This window comes from Embiotoca jacksoni, unplaced genomic scaffold, assembly GCF_022577435.1.
Source record: "Embiotoca jacksoni isolate LCO1_2020_lvr unplaced genomic scaffold, fEmbJac1.0.p SCAF_1, whole genome shotgun sequence".
Classification (NCBI taxonomy): Eukaryota; Metazoa; Chordata; class Actinopteri; family Embiotocidae; genus Embiotoca; species Embiotoca jacksoni.
In genome coordinates, this window is record NW_027185229.1 from 18,471,783 (window position 1) to 18,495,839 (window position 24,057).

The 24,057-nt window shown below is 40.0% G+C and overlaps 1 protein-coding gene across 4 annotated transcripts in view; it reads right to left on the bottom strand.

Annotated features, from left to right (window-relative positions):
* Positions 1-15,879, bottom strand: part of cacna2d2a (calcium channel, voltage-dependent, alpha 2/delta subunit 2a) — a 139,399-nt gene extending 123,520 nt beyond the window's left edge. For all 4 annotated transcript variants that reach the window (XM_069145263.1, XM_069145254.1, XM_069145279.1 and 1 more), the window contains exons 1-2: positions 15,464-15,879; positions 10,575-10,656 (exon numbers count right to left, since the gene is read on the bottom strand). In XM_069145263.1, the coding sequence (XP_069001364.1) occupies positions 10,575-10,656; positions 15,464-15,579 (198 nt within the window). In that variant the 5' untranslated portion in view covers positions 15,580-15,879. The remainder of the gene's footprint in view (positions 1-10,574; positions 10,657-15,463) is intronic.
* Positions 15,880-24,057: the final 8,178 nt, after the last annotated feature.

The following is a 24,057-nucleotide window of genomic DNA, read 5'->3' on the forward strand; positions in this document are numbered from 1 at the left end:
AATTGTAATTTAGGAGGAGGCGTTTACTTGTCTCCGAGACATATTTTTATTTACGAATTATTAGTATATAAATGTAAATTGTGGGTGGTACGGTTGGTATATTGTTTGTAGGGCTGGGCAATATATCGACATTATGTCAATATCGTGATATGAGACTGCATTACAGTAAAATTATGTAATTTTTTGATCATATAATACTTATGTAGCTGTTCGAATAATTCCTTTTCTCCACTTAGTCAATATAACCACATTACTCTTGATTATTTATCAAACATCTCAGTGTGTAAATATTTTGTGAAAGCACCAATAGTCATTGCTGCAATACTGTCACTGTGCTTTACATTAAGTTATTTTGTCAAACATATTGTGATGTTTGATTTTGTCCTTAACATCCAGCCCTACTGTATGTTATTGTAAATATGGTATGTGCAAGCACACATGCACATCATGAGTGTATGTGTAATGCAGCAATTGTAGTGGCGGAGCACAAATCCCATCAAACAACGGAGCCCTGGGAAAAGGGCCAAAGGCAGAGATGAGAGTGAGTCCAGCTCGAAGCCAAAGAAGGGGGTGGATTGATTGTGGAGGGAGGGGGAGCTTCACTTCCAGCTTTTCCAGAGAGAGAAGGAGAACAAGGAAGAAGACACTACAATCTATAGAATTAAAATGTTGTAGTTAGCACTTCTGAAGACCCCTCTCAGATGGCAGTAGAGTCCTTACTACCTACATGATCGAAAATTAAAACACTTTTCAGGGACTTCCACAGTAGTTCTGCCTTTGAGAATCACCTACCGCTGAGGCAAGCCAATTAAAGTTATTTAGAACTGTGACCAATCAATCGGAGACAAGTGCCAGGAGGAAGAAAAGATGAGGACAAAACCTCAGCGCACCGAAAAGTCTCTCACGTGCAAACACCTTTAAAAACACAGAAATATATTTTGCTCAGTGGAAAAAACAAATGTCACACTTCACACATACAGGAGTACTCCCTCTGCAGTGGAATGAATAAGGCACTTCATACCTGGAATTTTCTAGGGCATCACGCCACTCTACATTACCACTGCAACCCACTCAGGGAACTGTACCCAGTTGTTTCTCTCTGTCAAGCACAGATAGCACCAAAGACACGTCATGCACTCTCTGAAACATCAAACAGAAGACAACTCAAAATTACACAAGCATGTGAACACACACTCCGCAAACGGAGGCAAGGAGAAAAGATTTGCAGCGTCTGCAAAATAAAGCATCTTCCTCTGACAGGGCAGGAGCTTTAGCACACCCCTAATCCCATTTTGACACATAATGCTATATTGTCTTCCTTTTTTAAACAAGTGAGGCCTTCTTTTCTCCCTAAAAAGCCACTAGTAGCATGAATGCATTGGCTTTTTGTTTTCCTTGAATTCCTCAAACAACAATTAGTTACACAAAACAGTCCCCCAAATGTACCAGTGGATGTCGGTGAGACTCAGACACTGCAACCATCCCTGTTAGTTCTGTGCTGACACTAAAGACTCCGTTTTTTCCTCAATGGACTTTTACAGCTCCATACGGGAAATGCACTGCACTGGCCGCACACACAGCGATATACTGTGAGATGTACGTGACCAGAGAAGACGTAAAGACACAAAATGCACCTTGTAGCACTCTGTCTTTAAAACCTGTAGTATTGATTTCAGTCAGCTGGCTTTAATCTACAACTGATCAGTAAAACCTGAAACAGGTAAAAAAAAAACTTTTGTTTGGAGGCAGAGATATCCAGGAACTGACAAGCCAGCTGCTTGTAAAATTACAAGTCATTATAAAAATTAACTATTTGTTTTCCGTTCAAGGTATATTCATTACAATTCTGAAGGTTTTTAAAACTCTTCAGCATATTGGAGAAAATATCAGCAGCCGGTGATGGCTTCCAAAAAAAAAAAAAATAAACAGAATGTGAAACTGGAGACAGGGCATTGGCTCTGTATAATCTGGTTCTACTTTTTCTAAATGGTCACATTTTTATTGCGAAGCAATTTCAAGTAATTCCTCCGAACACTAACCCTGGGATATCTGCATGCAGGGCTGCACTCTGCAGATATATGTATTTTTCATTTATATAAACACCGTCAACCAGTGCCAGGCCATCAAGCCGGGGAGCTGAGGAATCCTTGTAACCTTCCCCAGTGTCAGAAAACCAATAAAAAGGAAGAAAAATAAATACTGTGTTTGTGTGCCCTTCCGTTCTCCTGTCAGCCCAGGGGAGTCTGAAGCTGGGAGTAATGGTGCTGACCAACTCTTGCACTGCTTAACGTTCAGCCGACTACTGGTTTTATGTGCCTCTAATGTCCACAGTTACTTTGTTGTGTGTTTTATTTTGCTTTTGTTCACGGGTAAATACACTTTTAGTGCTAGAGTTGGCAGACAAACAGAAGAACGTGGGCTACACAGGCAAAACAAAATAAAGAGTGGTTTGCAGACCATATCTAAGCTATCACAACACTGATGTGTAACCCTGATGACACCTTACTTTTGGTGACAGCTAATGGGATGTTTGAATAGGGATTTAATCAAATGTTTAAAAAAAAAAAAGGACAGTAACAACAACAACAACAACAAATGGATAGCTCTGTAGATCAATGAGAGTGCACGATTTATTCCAGTATCACTGTATCATGATTAGAGCAACTTAACCTCAGTACTATTCTGGTTCCTACCAAGGCATCCCCATTAAACCACACTCAAGCTGAATTTGGCACAGTGTAAAAAAACTGCAGACCCCTCATTGATTTGACATTTCTATTCCATTGACACTGTAGGTGTGTCAACACTGACAGGGGAAAAAAAAGGTATTTCTACTGTTTAGTTTGCAATTGTCACAAAGAAGATAATATCCCCAAAAATGGCAACATGTCCAGAGCAAATCCCTCATTCCCCATTTTCATTTTGCTCAGTGTTTTGGATATAAGCTTTCAAACAGACTCATATTTTACTCCAAATGGACTTTCTGGATCATGTTTTATCTTTCCTCTACCTGAACCGGTCGGGGCAGATGGCCAGCCACCTCTAACCCTGGCTCTGTCAAAGGTTTTTTTTTCCTCCCAGCTGTCGCTCACGTGGGAATTGCTGAAATGTGGCTTCCTCTAATGTTGTAAGGTTCTGTTGTAAGGTCTTTACTATGTTAGGTGCCCTGAAATAACGTGTGTTATGATTAGGTGCAGTATAAATTAAATTGAACCAACATTTCCCAACCCACTAAGCACTGAAATACATGATTTTGCTTACTTATTTTTTTTATATATATATATATAGTACTCTATTAATCCCCGAGGGGAAATTTCTTGGCTACAGCAGGGGGGGCTCTCAGGGGGGGAGCTGCTGCAGCAGGCTGCCACTAGCGCGGCGCCAGGTAACCTGACCTGAGGTGCATGTTTTTGGATGATGGGAGGAAGCCGGAGAACCCGGAGAGAACCCACGTAAGCACAGGGAGAACATGCAAACTCTGCACAGAAAGGCCCAGGACTGGATTCGAACCCGGAACCTTTTTGCTGTGAGGCGACAATGCTAACCACTGCACCACCGTGCTGCCCTTCGATGATAGTTTCCTTTTTTGTTTGGATAATGGTTTATAATTAACCAAAATTTTTCAGTTTTCACACAAGCAACGTTCTTGTATAACTTTTGAGAATGCTGAATATTTATCAAATAAAAAAAACTATTGGTATAGAAAAACATCTATAGATTTTCTTAGAAAAAACTTTTTTTGTATCACAACCAAAACTCTACTCTACCCAGATGCAATCATGAATTTATATTTCTTGAGCCAGTAATTACATCGTTTGATAAACCTTAATCTGTCGTAAAGTATGTTTAGTGTCAGTTCTGCTCCTAGAGTGGTTTATCAATGATTTCCAGCAAACACAATATCAAATTGTTAAGTTGATGACATCAGTGGATCTTGAAGGAAAAAAGACACACATTTTCAGAAAAAGAATTGCAGTCATAAGTAAATTAGAAATAAACAATACAGCTTAATGTTACTGTTTCTGTTCCTGTTCATCTGTTGCGGTGAAACTTTTTAAACCAACTGACAGGACCACATAAGTATAACTTCTTTTGTAGAACAGCTAAAATAGCTGTAACTTATAAATTATCGATTTTACAGAAATAAAGATCTTACAAAGAGCAAACCGTGCTGTGCGCTGATATGTGTTACGCAATGACTCAGGCATACTTAAGACTAGAGAGGGAAAACAAGAGCCAGACAGTAAGCTATCTTGCAGAAATAGCCTGTGATGTTTCACACAACCAGATAACGAGTAGCTGTTGTATAAGGTCCAGGCCAGAAGATGGAGGGGGAGGGTGGAAGGAGAACTGAGAGGAGGCCTGGATGCTCTCTCTTTCTCTCTCCTTTAAAGGTAACTGCTCACGTTGGGAGGAGGACCTTCAACCCTTCTTTCTCTTCTACTGACTAAAGGAGCTATTAAATTAAAGAACTAATGACATTGATCAGCCCTCACATGATCGTCTACTGATGGATCAGCAGACGGAGGGGGTGCGGGGTGGGGTTGAAGCTGACATCAGCTTTAGAAAACCAGGAAAGGGGTTGGGTGGTGCGAGAGCAGGGGTGATGTCTAGCAGAGCACTGGGCATTTGAGACAGATTATTGGAAATTTCTGTCGTCAGCGAATCTGAGTAAATCCACCAGTGCACTTTATAGAGATATCTGTTTGGTGGGGCTGGCTGTCTTGGCTGTGAGCAACCTTCTTTTTCTGGAAAGGTTTAGAGAAGTCAGAGAAATTTTTGAAACCGTGTTCAGTATAAAATCTCTCTCATGTAACGAAAACATACCTGTGCTGATCAAACCGGAGGCTTCAGCAATGTTAACAACAAAGAAGATGACTTACTGCACACACAGTCAAGAGCATGCGCATGCGCACTGGCAGTCCCGGAGGCAAGAAAGTCTGTGTTGAACTGAGATAAACCTGCAGCCAGCATGTGGTCAGCGGGCTGACTGATGTAGTGTTAACCCCACAGCACAAAGACACAAACAGAGTGAAGGGCAAAAGTGAAGGAAAAAGGGAAAAAAAACCTTCTTGGTCAGGTAAAAAAACCACATGAAAACTGAGTGAATCCCCCCCCCCCCCCCAATCCTTTAATTCTCACTCTGTCTTTCTGCCCTGCGTCCACATATGGGTATATTGATCTAGATGCCATTCTCAGGTTTCCAGTAATTAACAACAGCAAACAGCAAGAGGAGAGGGTGTGGAGGCGGAGCAGACAGATCCTCGGAGTGCAGAGCTGTAAAGTGCCCGGCTGAACCGAGGGCTCCGGGAGCACTCATATGCACCAGCCTAAATTATTCATGCTGATTAGACTCGTCTTATTGAAATGAATTTCAATTTCATTGGAAGTGAGAGATTTCAACATATGTTGCACAGCATCGCCATTTAAGATGCTTGCTGAACTGAAGCTGTGAAAATTGGCCTGACACTCTGTGCATGTGTGTGTTTTTGAAGTTTGGTATAACTGCACATTTCAGAGGAAAACATTCTAGTTTTTGCATGACTACATTTTTTTAACAGTTTTATTTACAGCTTACTTTACAGATAAAACATTTTAAATAAAAAGCAAATGATAAATAAAATATGTATGTTAAACAATCAACCACAGGTTTACAACTTTTTAGAGCAGTGTCGAGTTGGGTCTGTAGTTGCCTTGTTATGTTTCAGATGTCTGTGTTGTTGATAAGGTCCACCAAAGACTGATTTCACCCTATAATGTTTCTTTAAAATTACTGTTTGAGGCTAAAAGATGTCAAATATGTATCTAATATTTCACAAAAAACCAAAAATAAGAGAGGTTTAAAAAAAAAAAAAGACTAACCGTGTATGGTCCTCATTAATCATCTTATGACCCCTCAGATTTATCGAGTGACCTACTAGAGGGGGCTCAATCCCTACCTAACCACAGAGACAGCATTAAATCATTAGTTAGCTCTACCCTGACCAGCTAAACCAATTTATCGTATCAATATTAACAAATGTAATATATGAGCCAAAGAGGCCAGTCTGCAGCAAGAAGAGTAGTTTTACTTTTGATGCTTGAAGTAAATCTTACTGACAATAATTTTACTAAAGATTTGCTTTCCCTTAGTCAAAAAGATGTGAGTTCTTCTTCTACCACTGCTATGGAAGCATTTTTCTGCATGCATAGAGTGATATTAAAGCTACAGTAAGTATAGTGAACATGTGCGTCCACCTTGTGTCAAAATATGAATGTAGTAATATCTGAAATTAAATGATTTGCTTTATCAATTAATCTTACAATTAATATCTCAGTTAATTCATATTTTTTTGTCTTTAAAATCTCCTAAAAGGAGTGAGAATATTTCAGTTGTCAGGAAACATTGTTTGTCTTTTTTGACTAAGCTACAGTCGAAAGAAGTATCCACATCTTCTCCTTTGAGAAGTTGGAACACCTCTGCACTTTTGCCTAGAAAATAACCCAAACCATTTTTTTATTATTAAAATAATATGATTATTGGATTAATCGAACTGCTGCAGCTCTGTCTGTATCTCTGATAACCCATCTGTAATGACAGTATGTGGGTGTAGGCGTACTGCTCGTGTAACTATGAAAACTGTTCTGAATAAGCCTGAGGATATGAAAACAATGCCAGTGTCCACCGCCGCCTCACATCACCACATACTGTAACACATCAAACACAGCAGCACACAGGATAATGAGGAGGATAAGGACTATAAACAGCATCCAACTGCTCACATTTAAATTTACCAATTCACGTCCCTCCCCTCTATCATTTCATCCATCTTAAGTAGTTTGACTCTAAATATACACACAAAACCGCCTGAACATCCATCTCAATTGTCAAGCCATTCTTCATTCCTTCTCCTTTTAAAAAACCCTCCTCCTCCGCTCTAAAAGCCGCCCACTCTCCTTGTCTATCTGCACTCCACACTCTTCCATTCGAAACTTCCAACTCCTCCGATACATCACTCACCCTCTATCTTACTTTCACTCCCCCAGACAAGAATAACATCTTGACCGAACCTGGGCAGAGTATACTATAATGCAATTTTTAAGCATTTAAACAACTTCAGTTTTATTTGAGACACTTGAAACTTAGGCACAGACTTAAGCACGGCAAAATACTACACATCCCTGAGCTGTTTTTAAAGTCAACTAATTCACAACGTATTCAGCTATTTTCTGCGCTGCCCTGTTTTAGCCTTTTTCTGTCTTTCACCCACTACCTCACTTGTCAGAAAAAATAAAATCTCAACCGAGGGGGACTGAACAGACCACATTATATTCAACTTAGTTCTCTTGTCTCTGCCCATGTAAGACAAACTCAAAAATAATTTGCACACACTTTACATTTTTTTGTCTTTGAAAATAAACTGCGCATGAAGAGGAAGGGGGCGCAGAGGGAGGAAATCTTGTTACCAGCCGGCATAGCCCTGGGAAGATTTCGATCAGACACACGTATAGAGAGAGGCATCCATTTAGAAAATGGCTTTTCTAGGCATGCTGGGCCATTTAGCACACCCTGTGACAACTCCTGTTTGGGGCAATGATAAATGTTCTTTCACACCCAGTCTGTGCACACAGTCAGACCAGCACATACACATGCACACACAGCCGTATGGGCACCCAACATAAGACATCACTGGGATGGACAGTGGTTTCATTGGGTTTGGCCGACAGAAAAAGCTTCAGTCACTTTCAGTGTAAATTAGCTTAAATCCACAGAATTTAAATCCCACTGAGCACTTAACATCATGTCAACATCACGTCTCAGCTTTAGGTCACATTAAGCTCAGGATCATTCAGCTACATACAGTATGTCCCAGTTCTATAACACACACACTGAAGAGACACAAGAACATATTCAAACCCAAAATACAGGGCATTCCTCTAAATATCATGAAGAAGAAACAACTGGTAGATTAATCAATTAGTTAACTAACTGATTATTACAATTAGACAACTAACCAACTACTCTCACCAATCAACTGAAGCTTCATCACAAATTACTTACCATACCAAGATGAAACATTCTCCAGTTCCAGCTTTTCGTTTCAGAGGATTTGATAATTCATAATGTGTTTAGTGAAATTTAAGTAGAAATGTTTGGTTTTGCGACTTTTTGCTGACAATACCACCTGGAACTCGTGATCGACATCCATCACTACTTTCTAACATTTTATACAACAAATACAAAAGGGATTTTTTTTTTTTTTTAAATTTTAAAGAAAATAATCAGAAAGTTTAATAAAATGTAAAGTGAATTTATACAAAAAATGATAAATTCCTAAACTATGAAAATAATCATTAAAGTGCACATGTGTTTTTTTGTATCATATATCCAAGAATAATTTACATGGCCATCATCAGTTGTCATTACTCCCAGGATTAAGCTTCACACTGGGCAAACTTGGGGTGCGGGTTGGGGTGTTTGGTTGGTTCAAACCAAATAGCAAACCATTGGTTTGGGAACTGTTGTTTTGATGCATTGAGTTCCCTATTTCAGCCATTGCCATCCTACTTTTTGGAGCCAGAAGTGACCATATTAGATAAGGTGGGGAGGAGCAGGCGGGGGATCTGACTCGGTCTGACTGACACTTGTGGAAATTTATTTCTAAATTTAAATTTCACGAGTTTAATGGGAGCCTATGGAGCCAGAGGCTTTTTGGAGCCAGGCCCTATGGGTCGCTAGTGGTGTTGCACGTTAAGGCACTTCCGCATCGGCTTTACATTTCAGACCCGGAAGCTACGTCTATTTTTATATACACTCTGTGGTTAAAACACTGGACTTGCAACCAGAAGACTGCTGCTCGAGTCCAGTGTGAAAACAAAAGCCAGTGTTGACTTATTTTAAGTTACGCACATAAGTTAACTTACGTGACATACAGTATATACATAACAACTTGTGTAACTTATTTTAACCCTCGGCATCAGATGGCATCAAATTCAAAATCTAAATTCATAATTTTTTCATAAAACAATACAATTTTGTAGTTTTAACAATTGATATGTTGTCTTTGGTCTATTTTCAATAAATATGGGTTTACATAATTTGCATGACGATGAAGGTCCAGTACGCCTGTCATTGGTAGTCTTCAATGCATGTCTGATAATGGTCTGCTGAGCCGACAAGGAGGTGAGGGCCCTTCTAGACATATCGATGGTCCTTATGAAAACTGGTAATGGCCATTTAATGAGCTGATAACATCTGGAGCAGGTGACGAAAGCGTAGATGAAAAGGAGTAATGAAGACATTTTGTAACTTTTTGGCCTAAACAAAAACAGCCCTCTCCAAGTTTAGTGATTGCATTAACCTTTCAGATAAATTGAAGAATAAAATGCTTCTTCAAGGGTGTTGTAAAATTTGTCCAACCCCTTAGGCTGATGAAACCTTTTTAAAAACCCTTTGGGTTATCTCAAAAGTGCATCTACACCAAGCTTAAATCAATTTTGTTTTTCATAGCTTGAGAAATGACAACCTTTGGAGACACATATTCCTTATCAAACAACAGCAATATGCTTTCACCTTGAAACATTTAACATTATTTTAGAAGTCCACCGGCGTGTAGATATTCACATTGCTCAGCGGGAAAACTGAAACAAATATTTGCACAAAGTGCAAAAGGCAAATACTTAAATGGGTAACACACTCTGTTATGTTTTGTCAACACTGGATGAGAGCTAAAAATCAAAAAGCAGTCTGACTGTCTGCCTGATATCCGCTAATGGTCATTACCCTTTACACCAGCATGATCCCTGTCAGCTCACTTCCTCTTCTCTGGGATCCATCAATGTCGCCACCGTACTAACAGCCATCATACTAACTGCCTCTACTGCGAACATTAAAGCCACAGGCACCATACCGGCTGAATGAATCACACTCACCCATACAGCAATAATGAAGCATTTATCCCAGGGTGCATTACAAACTGAGGAAGCATGGCAAACAGTAGTAGTATGATGAAACAGTGTCAATCACACTACGCCCTACCATCTGCTCTACCACTAGAAAGACACGTGTTATGCAAAGGATGATACAGAGATGCAGACTAACCAACACAAAGTGTCCAACATGCATCTCAACAAGCTGTGTAGTGTTGTAACTTCAAAAGTTATGCATCTTAAAACGGGTGCAAAAGTTGTTTTTTATTAAATATATATATTTTTAGGGTATCTTCAGTTTTAAAACCCTTGTTTAATACGACTTTAGATAAAAAACAATTTTTTAAAAAGTCAATACTGAGGTTTCACGGAGACTACAGGTATCAGGAGTGAGAGCTGGCTCAAGGAAGTTCTTGAAGAAAGAAGCCGATTTACCTTGGAAAATCACCCCATTATCTCAGTGTGAAATAGTCTCAGGCAATACATATTAATACTGCAATGAAATGTCTTTAAGTAATCAACATTTTCTGCAGTGCTCATACAAAGACACGGCCTCACAGACACTCACAAGCACGTATGTTGTACAACCTGCCCCAGTGAAATCTTACTCATTAATAATGCAGGAAAAATGCAGACCGTCGCATGTAAGTGTGATGTCGACTTACCAATCTCATCTGCTGAGTTCCAGTGACGTGCTGCAGAACCTTTTCCAGCTCCTTTTCAATGCGTCCAGCCCAGTGAATCATTCTGGAAAATAAAATTAGACATTTTCAATCTGTTTTACTTTGACATTATCACCTGAACGTGTCATCACAAAAGCATGAATTTCTCTGTCAGTGCATGCGAGTGAGTGTGTTTGTAAGACTGTAGCAGTTAGTCTGTCCCCATTTATGTGTAGCTCTGTTTCTGTTGGCAGACTGCCACATTCTTCCCCTTTTCTGGATCCCTATCCGGAAGTATCCCTGTACTGGCTCTACTAATGTCTGGGTTGGTCTTTAGCACCTTCTCTCCCTATCACATCTTGCATATATCTGGTTGGACTGACAGCGAACGTTCCTGTCTTGGCTTGGCTGGGATCAGCGGCTCTGCAATAAAACTGCTCAGGTCTGACAGAAGTGCACCCTAAGCAGGAGCTGATCTCCGTTAGACGGAGCCAAGTTTGGAATTAAGAGATCAAACGGCTGGAGCTCATCACTGCATATCTCACAGCAAGCAACAAATGACTTAATTGATCAAGATTTTTACTAGATCATATATAACAGCAGCAGGGTCAACCTGCCAATGTGGATACATGCTGAAAAATCCATGTGTATGGCCAATGAGAAACTCACTGAAAAATAAAATAAAAAAAATGTTATGACAGCTGAAAGATGATTTCAGCAATCAGATGAATAAATTCTGTCGTGTTTGCTTGCCAACCACTGATTCCCTGCCAACCTTTTCCTTTCAGCAGCCTGCAGATAGCTAATCACTAGCATCAACAGCACAACACAACACAGTCGTTTGTCTTTTAATATGATGACGGAGACAAATGTGATCTTTAAATGTCAGATTTGCTCAGAAGACGAGAGGGAAGACAGATTTATTAAATTGCAGAAATCTGCCAAGCAGTGACAGCGCTCGCCATAATCATCAAGCCGGAGCGGGCCTCATCAAGAGAGTAACAGTAGAGCAAACACGCCAGCGATTGTGCGCGTTGCCTGTGTTTATGGGGACAAGATAAAGAGAGAGCAACAGGGCCTCCAAAAGGACTGGAGAAGGGGAACGCTGGGTAGCTGACTATGAAAAGGTCACCTCAATATGAAATGAAAACAAGTTTACAGTGAGAAAAGATCCAAGCAGGACGCAGTGATACTAACAGTGAGGGACAATACCTCTGTCCCCGAGCCAGGCAGACTTCTTACGCAACTTATTTAGTCTGCATGCTACACAAACACACACACACACACACACACACACACACACACAAAACATGTATATGCGGAATTGGGCCCTACCCTATTATATATTGAATTCACACACATAGGCTATCATGGTAAAGTTAAGCATCAAAATACTGAGCCACTTAATCTTCTGAATAATTTTGATTTAATATTGACAATCATAATTGTAGTATTGGGGGTTGTGTGCAATAATTGATTTAATTCAAAAGACTGCAAAAACAAAATATACCAACGTGAATGTGATGACAATACAGGGAAAGGAAGTCCGAGCTCAGTTCACCAAGGTACTATAGAATTAAAGCTGGACAATAATTTTATACCATCATACAATCTTTGAGAAATAATAGCAAAGAACTTCTAATATGGAGATATAGGGAGTCACAGATCGTATGTGCTAATGAAGGATAACCAATTAACAAAGTTAACGAAAACTGTATGCAGCCATGAGATACGTGTTATTTTTTTAAATTTTAATTAACAGAAACATTATTTGACATGGTGGGATAGCTATCAGTTTAAATTTCCATGACATAATTTTGCATGAGTAAATATAAAATAAAATAAAAAGTGGTTACTGCAAGGAAAGAAATTAAATGAGCCTGGCAAACCTGTTTATCAGCAACACCATTACTATTGAGATGCATGTCGTCATTCCAAGACATATCTTTTGGGCAAAAGGTGGACTACTGACAAGTCAAGTAAAAAAAACATAATTTAAACTATAATTTGATAACAAACCTCAGATAATGCTGTCTCATAGAGATAAAAGCATATATGCATCTACTAGCTCGACAGACACACATGCTCAGCAGCCTTGCCATTCCTCCTTCCTGATGTTTTCAAGACAATTCAATTACATTATACGTCAAGTATAATATCTAACATTCGTATGCATGAACACTGATAACCATAATCTACTGACTTGCATCGCAGTAGATCACATAAACATGGCCCACTAACATTTAAAGGCACAATGAACATATGTAAAGTATGGCATAACGACTGGAGTTTTATGTTGGACTGATGGTAAATCAAACGAAAAAATATTTCAGTCAGAAATATGGAGAACTCTCCATTCAGTAACAACTGCAGAGATATCAGGACACAGCTGTTTGATGAATTATATGCACAACTGAGGCTTAATGCTCATTGAATGCTGTGATACTTGAAGGCTGTGATCTCTTTAAAAGACAGAAGTCTTCATGGCGCAGTACATAAAAGACGGCTGATGCTCTCAGTTTTTTTGTAGTCTGTTGCCTGTGTTTTTTATGTATTTTTCATGTAATATGATTTATGTTAGTTAAACATTACGGAAAAGCAGAAAATATGATGAGATGAGTTTGGACGGAAGACCTGTGTGTGTCAGCCAGATATACAGTCACTGTGTTCATTCTGCTCCAATGGATCTCATCATTTGAAGTGCCATGTTCAAATACCTATTAGGCAGGAAGGTGGACTGTTTTTGTGTGTGTGGAATTCACATTTTGTGGAAATTGCTGATGATATTTTACCTTGCACGAAAAGATCGTACTTTCGTAAAAAATAAACAAAAATTTTAAAAAAAGACTGAAAACATCAATTTAGGTTCCAGTTTTCAGAGCAGGTTTCCCCCACATAATTTAGAAAAGTGGAAATAACTTCCCCACGCATAATTTCTTGCTTTAACACACACACACACACTGCATTACATACATAAAAAGCACTTCAATACAATTACTGCATAACACTTTTAGGGTGGTAAGGTGTAGAAATGTTCACTTTCTTGTTACTGCCAAAATGAACTAGAGGACATTGTGCCCTTTCCTTATGGACACACTTCCTCAGCTGGACCCCCAACACCCACAAGCTTTAACTGGTGTGTGTGTGTGTGTGTGTGTGTGTGTGTGTGTGTGTGTGTGTGCGTGCGTGCGTCAGGTCTATGTCTCCCCATACGCTTCGATTAACTGTCAAATTCTGGCAAATACCTCAGTGATGTGGGCTCCCGAAAACCCAGTATATAAATCCCAAGCAGTGACTACATATAATTCAGACTACGTGTATAAGCAGCCCTACAGATTATATTTCATTTTTATCTGCTTAAACAAGGACACTGACAGACTTGAGGGAAAATAAGTAGAGATTGTTTCTTAACAATAACAAAAATCCAGTTACAGTAAATCGTTGAGAAAATCAGTTGTACTTAAAGAAAAATGTGGGGTTGTATTGGCTGTAAGATTATACATTTAGCATTTAATGACTAACAACTAGTAGGAATTGTATCAAAGCTATTAAAAACAATCAGATTTAAACCTTCATGTGCTTTTGTTTGCACAGTAATCCAAGTGTAAGACAAATTACCTGCGTCATTTTCTCTTATAGAGCTCAAGCAATCAAATCAATGATCCAGCTAATTGTAGTTTAATGTCAATCGACAGTCATATAAAGGATAACTGATTTTTTTCCTTTGAAAGTCACCTTGGCCACCAAATTAACAAAGCCCTCCGGATTTTAAAGAGATCATCCGGCGCATGCATCATGGAGGAATCATTTAGATTCCTGTCATTTCTGTGTACCAGACTGACTAATCATTACTAAAGGCTATACATCGCAACAGCACGTCATGATTGTTATAAAAAGGGCGACGCAACATTTTGAAGCGATACTCCCCAGACATGAGTAACTGTTGCACTCTGATTTTACGAGCGTTTATTGTTCAAGAAACATCTGAAATATAATCTTAAATGAGGCAATAGTTTCTTCCAAAAAAAAAAGACCCATTTTGAGAAGATTATTGTTGGTCTTTTATAAAACACGACGCACAGGTGGTAAATTGTTGCAGCAAACATTACGTTTCAGTTGCCTTTGTGTGTCCTTCAAGGTGAAATCGTTATACTGTTCGTATAAGAGACCGAAATTACGCTTTAATTTTCCAAAATTATTGCAAGCTATTTCCCAACAAGTGCACGCTGAAAAAGTCCAACAACAGTTTTCTCGCTCTTCCCACAGCTGGTTGCTTCTGCTACTTTCTGCGCCTGCGGTCGCTTGGATAAAGCATCACTGTGATGCTGCCCTCAAGTGCGTCTGATTTTCTACTGTAACATTTCCAGATTTAGTCGCTGAAACAAAACAATCCCGTTGAAGACATGGGTGTATCCTGCAATGGGACAGACATGACTCTTTGACGATGCATGTGCACTATCCAGAGGACTCTGAAGACGACTATCATGCCTAAATGGAATATTCTCACTCATGCAGTGACAGCAAAACAACACATCGACTAATATTATAATACTCGTGTTTAATCGACATGAATGTTCAAATAAATTAGCGCTGGGTGGCTTGTTTGCCCGTGGCACATGTGCATGCTCCCCGAAGCCTGTTCCCATGTTGACAAATTGAATAAGACTTTGTCTATTAAATGCTACTGCCCAACAACAAAACATGAGCTGTGTGAAGATGCAATTCATAACGCAGCATCCGAGACGGAAGCTGCGTCTGTGTTTGAACATCAGGGACAGCAGCTCATCTCGCACCAAGGTAAACGGCGCTGCATGTGCACAGGCTCGTCGGGGCCACCTGTCCTAGTTCCGCACCCCCGGTTTATCCCCCCCCAAACCGTGCAGGGTACTTACGTGTAGTGCTGGGGGAAGAGGTGCGTCCCGGCTGTCGGCGTGGAGACGCATATGATAAGTATAGTTTGGATTGTGAAGAGGCAGAAAATACCGTACGACTGCGCGCAGATCGCCATTTTCCATTAAATATTCAAGAAACTGAGATAAATAAGAGAAGGACCGGAAGGACAGTCTCTCGCAGCCGAGCTAAGAATAACCGAGCTCCAGAGAAAGTGTTTGGTGGGAGCTGATGATTGGCGGAGGTTTCTGGACACTTCAGCCGGCAGTGGAATCTCAATCAGAGACGCACACGAAGAATTGGCAGCTGAAGACACGAGAGATCAGGATCAGGAAGCTGCTCTGCCGCTGCTGCTGATGTGCCTGGCTGCCTATTTGCGCACTCGCTGTCCTCCCTCCCTCTCCGCCGCCGCGCACATTTGCTCCTTTTCTCTTCCACTGTCTCCAATGTAACAAGCACACCAAGTGAAGCTCACCACGACAATGATAAAGGGTTCCCATCCCGGCTTTCAAAATAAAACCATGCATCATTTGAAGGACAGTACATGGCACTAAAGTGAGCATGCAGCAATTTTCTCGAACTCAAATTAATGTGAATTATCAGAAAATGCCTTGAACAGAGGTCAATGTTACTACATAGCAATAGCATTGTGGTCACTGACGCACGTATTCGTCCAAATTATAGGAGATCCAATGGCAACATTGGAAAATTGCTGCTGTAATAAAGTGTCTGGTTTGACGCACAGCTTTGACACTAAACTCAAACATTACATTTTGTGAAATTTTATTTTGTAAATCAACTCGCGTAACTTCCTGTATTTATTTCGCTTATTCGTGACACTTGATTCAGCTGTTGGCACAAGCAGTCCTTCCTCGGTACAAACAGCCTATTCCTGTGCGACAGACGGGGGCGCGCATCAGGCCACCTCCTCCTCCCCCTCCTCATGTCCACTGTCCATGCACTGTGCTTTCCTCAAACTCGGGATTATGAGCAGAAATCTTTTATTTTGGTAATTAGAAGCATGACTCTATAGAGGAGTGTATTGTTTTAACTAGAGTGTAAACAGTCAGCAATCACCTCGGAGATCTCCAATTACATTTCTTCTACTTATTAGCGCATGTACTCCAGTGGATGCACATTGAAATAAATGCAAGGAGAATTAATCACCTCATTTTGGAAATACCTAGCTATTGTTTCATGCTGTCACCAACTATGTAGACAGAGGGGCTTTCACTTTGCAGAGGGACAGGGCAAGTGTCCTTGTTACTGTTAAGTGGAAGCCTCTGAATAATCATAAGCTTGTTAATAGTGTATATTTTGATTGAGCAAGTTTTCTTGTGGACAAAAGTCAGATGCTGTTCATTTTAATGGGAAACAAGGAGGAGAGATTCACTGAAACCTCAGAGTAAATGTAATTGAGCATGAAGTTTCCCCCCCACATGTGGTTGTGTGCATGCGTGTGTGTCATTGTGTGTGCACCTTTACCTGTCTTATTACCTTTCCCTGCGCTGCTGTTTGTTCTCTGATCTTGCCATTTCAACTGGAGGGCATAGTAGGTGTGACACATTTGCACCTAAACACAAAAAAAAAATTCAATTTGGTTTATGCAGTAGAGAACACACAATAAGGGTATATAGGTTTTGAAATAATATGTGCCACGTTTACATTATTCACAATATTGGAAACAGGCAGCACAGGCCTTAAAAACACAGAATGGAGGTAAAGGTCCTCAAGGCTTCAGGTTTTATCAAATATTTCCAGTTGTCTCCAAGTCAAAGCACAGGTTCAGGGCACTTGGTGTCTCTCCCCCCTGAGCTGTACCTGGGGGAGTCTTGCATCTCTCAGCTCATCTGCTGGGCACAGAAAAAAAAACAGCTGGTCTTTTTGGCTGTGTTGTCCTTGGCTCAGTCAGTCAGCAGGGGACACGCAGGTGCTCTGCTACAGAAAGCCACACAGCAGTCGGCAGGGTTGCTGCACAGCATTTCTGTCTCCTCACTGTCAGAGAAGACGGGGCTGTTTTGGTAGAAAGGACAGACTGCAGGGTATAGATCTCAGCAGGAGAGGAAAAACCCACCTGATGGCAGGGATGAAGAGCTACAGCAGCGATCCCTTGCTTATTTACATAGATGTCACGGATCATTCAGTCAGAACAAATATCTAGACTTGGTTCTCAGGAAATGGAAAAAAAAAACCTTTGTATTCCCCAGAGCTACAAATTCATGAGACATATTGAGCAAACGACTCCCTCTCATCCGCCCTTCCAAACAAATGTGGTAGAGAAGCAGGAGACAGTCGTGTTTTGATTTATTATTATTCCCTGTGCAGAAAAAAAACACCTTAATTGATAGCTACTCTCTCATTAATTTACTGTACCATACTTCCCATCATGACATTAATGATAACAACAAACAGATACTGGTAGAGTGATGTAGGCTGGCTGACTCACACTGAACATTTCTGATGACTGGCAGACACCCCTTGTTCTCTCCTTGCATTCAAAGATACATTAGGCAAACTTATCTTAATTTATGTGGCGCATGGGGCCAAGAGAGAGAAAACTCAACAATACAATAATATTGAATTAGTGAACAGTGTGCTACGGTTCCTGGGACCAAGAGAAGATTGGTAACCAATTTAAGCAACAATGTACGATGGCCTTGCCACACTCGACTTTCTCACACCTTACCTGCGAATGAAATGTCATTTGCCTGTGTGGTGGTGGTGGCGAGCTGAAGAGTGGCAGATAAAAGAGGTGATTGTCATCTTGGGGCCTTGGATCTCATTGAACACGCTGAAATGCCTATAGAGAATCCACTCTTTATTATAGCAGATCAATCAGGCCAGCTAAGGGATCCGCTCAGAGAAAACACACAGATCAATGACCTCAAGCTCCGCTGATCCTTCTAACGGTGAGAAAGGCAGACAAGAGGCGGGTCGCCGCTACACAGGGGCTCTCTCATTGGCCGTGCAGTTTCTCCTAAGGATTGACCTGCCAATCTGTTATTGATCCATTGAGTACAGCTGAAGGAGACAGGCCTTGCTGTTCTGTATCAGACTCCAGCCTCCTTGCTGGGGACTGCTCCCCCAGACAGAGGCCAAGTAGGTTGGAGTAGAATTAATCACTCCTTGTTTCCCTGTCTCCAGGCCTCGGGGAAGTCACCAATAAAAGCGCACCCCACACATCCAGACACACACACACTGCTGCTTATCTTCCTTTTCCTCCACCTTATCCATCTTTCTCTCCCTCCCTAACCTCCTCCTCTGCCTCTTTTTGTGGCCGGTATGCTGATGTTCTGCTGCGCAGAACAGAAAAGTGAGGCTTCACACTCTGTAAAACTGAGTCCAGTCAGCATGCTGAATGCTAAGATTTTATATTTCTGATTAGAAAAGGACTGCCCGTAGCATTCACCGCAGATGATAGAGCCAGTTGCCCTTGAGAGAGAGTCCTAACGCTCTGAGCAAACTTCAATGATCCTCTCAAGTGCTCTCTGTAAAAACAGGAGCATGATATACTGTCACTCATTTACCACACACTTTCTTTGAGGGCTCCGCAGCAGAGGAGAGTCGGTGTGCCCTTGTCCTCTTTGGGGATCTACTGAAGAGATCAGCAGTAACTCAAGCAATCAAGGTTATCTTCTTTGTGTGTCCCTTTCAGTTTTCTCCCTGCTCACCTAACAGCGTGTCCTTATTTAGTTTCACCCACTCACCAGATCAGAAAGATTCCAAAGCACAAGTATTTGCAAAACCCACGTCCCTCATTATTTGCTTAGCTCTGTAATGTAGCTATTGCCTTCATTAGCGCAACGCTCTGCTAGAATTGATAAGAAAATCCCTCATTCAGAACACAATGCTTTGTATACTTCCTTTACTGTAAAATACAAACATACCCAGAGATGTTGGGCCGCAAGGCACTCCGGGACTTTCATGCTCAAATGTCAGAGCGTTTCATCCTGATGATGATGACTCACTCCCCTAGTTCTTAGTCTGCATGAAAGAACAACAGCACCAATTAATGACCAAACCTCCTCACGTGCAACAGTAGGGAAACAACCACTACATTAAATTTTACAGCAGGGCACTCAAACAGTGCTACTATGTTGAAAATACAGCTATTGATGTTAGATATATTATGCATTTAAGGATACATTTTATCTCCTCCTCCTCTCCCAAGGAGGGGGACAAGTGCCTGCATGTGAAAACAGAGCAAGACTCAGCACTCATTGACATGCTCTACTAGAGGCCTAATGGCCCCTGGGTAATGGCCTCTTTGGTCTTCAGGAAATCCTCCCTCATGCATACATCAAAGCTGGGATTGAGAAGGATACAGAGTGGAAAAAGAGAGGAGGACAGAGACATCAGTGCCACACAGGGAGGGGAGCTGAAGTAACATAGTAAAGGAAGCTCTGTAGTTTTGTTTATGATATTCACGGAAAGGTCAATCCAATATATTTTAGACTTATTGTTCAGATCAGCATTGGAACAAATAGGGCTGGGTCTCAAACTCCAGTATGTTTTTTGTCCTGACTGAATGTTACTGTAGTCTGGTCAGATTTATAGTCTTAGTTACTTCTCTGGTCAGATCTGTACTTTTTCTATGTATTTTAGAGCACTTAATCTGATTTAGATGTGCTTGCATGGCTACAGGATTTAGCATTTGACTTCCTTTGTTTTATATAGAAGAAAATATTTTTTTAAAGTGGCATGTATCTCAAGAATATTTGATATATATTATATTCACTTTTCTCACAAATGTGATCTGTACGTTTTACCCCCATTGTTGATGCTGAAACAATTAGCTAATTAAACGGGTAGTCAAATTACTCAAATAAATGGCAATTAGTTAGATAATCAAATAATTGTTTGAGACACTTCAAAGCAAAACTCCCAAAAATGTATAATTTCCAACTTCCTTTTCTGCTTTGTTATGCCATACTTCATAACAAAACAAATATTCTTTGCATTTTTGACTGCTGGTCAACATATCACATATACAGTCAATTCAGAGAGGCTGTAATAGAAATGACAAATATTATAATTGATTCAATATTTTACAGACAAAATTATGAACTAATCCTAAAATCATCAGAAAATGGTGAAAACAATGACTGATAGTGAAAGTAACAAGGTGCAGTATCATAAATGATATAATTTTAGATCTGTTTATCCTTAATCCACTCCCCATTTCTCCCTCTTCTTTCACTCCATGTCCATCGCTCTCTGTGCTGACACACAGTATCCCAGAGTTATCAACCAGCTGCTATAACGCGAGACCTGTAGCCCATCACCCCACAATACCTCCCGCCTCTCCTCTCACTGTCCATGTGCCATCTGCTAAGTCTGCATATTGTAGATCTGTCAATGCTACCTAATTATAATTCACACAAAAGTGTTCATTGTGACCCTGAGTGTGTTTGCAAAAGTTTTGTTTTGCTCCATATGGTAGGTACGCAGGAGGCATCTGTCTGTATGCAGGTATGTACGTATGTATGCATCTACATGTGGACTATATCCTGTGAGTTTATGCAGCAGAGCATTTCTACCTCACATTCAGAGAAAGCTGTGACCTCTACATGTCCTACACCATGAAGTGGAGCATGTGAATTCTGCCCCTTTGCAGCGAATTTAATCTCATCTCCCACTTCAACCTTTTGTTCCACCCTTCTGGCGAGACTCATAAAGCCTATATTAGAAGGCTTTGGTGGTTTATAGCAGTCATGTTGTTTTAAAAAAACAGTGACATGTCTTGAATTCAGGTGAAAATGAAATGGGAGCTACATCAAGCTGCTCCACAGTGGCATGCCGACATCAAATTAGGCTTCAATACATTTGCAGTGAGTGAAGTGCTAGGTGTCACCACATTAAACGGTGTCAGTATTAAAGAGGCAAAACTAACAGGCCCGTGGCGCCTTCAGTGGTTTGATAAGGCAAGCGGGTGGTCCTGTCTGAGCGTGGTCTACTCCTCTACTCGTGCCACAGTGGAGTGAGAAGTGCATAGTCGCTTGCCCGCCCTGCCGTCACATTAAAGCGCATCTTAATTGGCATTAAAACTGGTGATAAGGGCTTAATGAAGGAATTAATAGATAACACACATTCTGGAGCTTATTCTCCACAGTCACACTCTGACAGACACATAAACACACACAGCTGTACTCAAACGGGCAGATTTTACAACCAAAGACAGAGAGAGTAAGAATTCATGAGGAAATAGGTGGCCTGCAGCAGGAGGCAGGACCAAGACTGAAAGCCTGTAATACATCACATCACCTTGCATGACAAAAGCTCACCTTCTCAGCTGGAGCTTTGAGTTTGAATGGGATGCTGTACACTGCCATCACTCTGTTAAATGGCTTTTGAAATTTGATTCCCTTTTAAAGTAAACACTCCATGAAAAGAGGGTTTAATTTTGTTTATGGCGTCTATACTGCGCTGTGTGTAATCTATTAATATCTAATTATATATGGTCAAGTACATAGTGTGGATCACTGCCACATATGACAGCATTTATAGAGAAAGCAAGTCTACAATGCCTGTCCCTAAATGGGCCTATAAAAAATACACGTGCCTGCAATAATGCGCAAAAAAACCACTTGAAAAGACAAAACATTATTACATAGAATAGAGATGAAATGATAAAGACATTATTAGTTGATCAGCTGACCTCACAAAACTAGCAGTTTGTGTAGCTACTGCAGGCGCTTCAGGAAACAGTAACAGGCATATTACTGTGGTTCAACATTTAAGTGGTCAATTCAAACATTTAGTATATTAATCACTGCTCAAAACAGTTATAAGTTGCAGTCTATTCGTAAATTCAGCTGTTTTAACTTGTGATCACTGTTCATTTTTCAATGCTGATGGTTTACGTTTATCATTTAGTTATTTTATAAGTGTTTTATATGTATATATATATATATATATATATATATATATGAAGGCACAGAGTAGTACTAATGTTTGATCAGCTGGAAGAACAGAAGAGTTTTAAAACAAGCTAATAGACACACAGCTCTGACATATCATTGACGTGCAACATTGTTTAGGTTAACGTATTAGCGAAACATTAGCTACCCCACACATTAGGTGCAATTTGGAAACGGGTTACATCGCGGACATCCCAAAACGTTTGAAGCTGGTGACGGAAGGTCCTTGCAGTTGATTGGTTAATGGATAATTCGAACTCGTCCAATCAGGTGCGTGTGACGCTGGGCTCTTGATGACGCTCCAGAACTTTCCTTCAAGGCCACGGTACAATATGCTTTACTCATATTTAATATAGTATGCCTGTATATTAATGATATAGTCATGTTTCATATTTACAGATGCAATTATTTCTGGGCTATAATGTGATTAAAAGATTCAGCAAAAGAAGGGCCTGTCTTACCACTACTGAATCCAGGTGACACTCCTGTGGGTCAGATGCTTTCTGCTTAAAAAAAAATTGAACAACAAAATATAGTCTATGTAGTTGTTTTCATACAGATATTGTCACTATTCCCTACGTTGTTACTTACTAGAGGAACTATACTAAAGACCTAGATAAAAAAAAAATTATGGACTTCACCCTACAAATATTTTCTGAGTAATACAGCTAGAAACAGATTTTATCAAGCAAATCATTATCATGTTTAGTTGAAGGGGATTTCACTGTAAATCAGTCACTGGTATACTTCCATAAACACTTCTTTATTTGTTTTAGCAGTGTACCATTAAAGACTGTGGAATGATTTTAAGTACTCTTATGATTGACAATATTGACTCTGATTTCACTGTATGCCTACAGAATGTTTTGATTGGTTTGAATAAATGTAATAGCAATGAAATCAAAGAATAGTATATGATAAATCCAATAATTCTCTTTTTATATTAAAAAAAAAAACATATTTGTCATCCGCTACATATATGAAAATGAAACCATGTTATAACCTACATAAAATCTATTCTCTCCTCCAAACATAAGGAAGCTATGAAGACAAGAAGTTTGTGCACCTCCTTTAACATAAATTTGTATAAATGAAAGTGGTCCTCTGGCTTGGCAAATGTATATTGCCCCATGGCATTGTGTTCTGTTCTGCTTATTTGTTCACTCTATAATGCAAGATTGATCTCTGCCACCTGTTTGTGTTGTATTCGTGACTGCTCCCGTTCACCTGTTTTTGTAGTCACAATTATATAATAAAAAAGTTTTTTTTGAAATGCCAGTGTAACACTAAATTATGTAACCCGTCTGATTCTGTGACTAGTATGAAGCTGAATATAAAGTGCTCTACAGACAGAACTATTGTATTGTGAGTGCTACCTCAGCTATCAAAATATGACCTTGTCTGTACCTATAAATGAGTAGGCAATCCTGTCAAAGTGAAAAATGGAGTTAAGTTTTTAAAAAAAAAATGATTTGGAAAAATGGCGAAAACTGTGATTTGGTTCCTATGAAATGTGAAAGACCTGGCCACAAATAACATTCATAGCAATCGTTTCAATTAAGTTTATTTTTAACTGAAATAATACATCCAGACAAAAATCTATGTGTCAGCATTAAGTGTCACATTGACATACAAGCTCAAATGATATGCTATGGATCATGATGTGTAAAAATTAT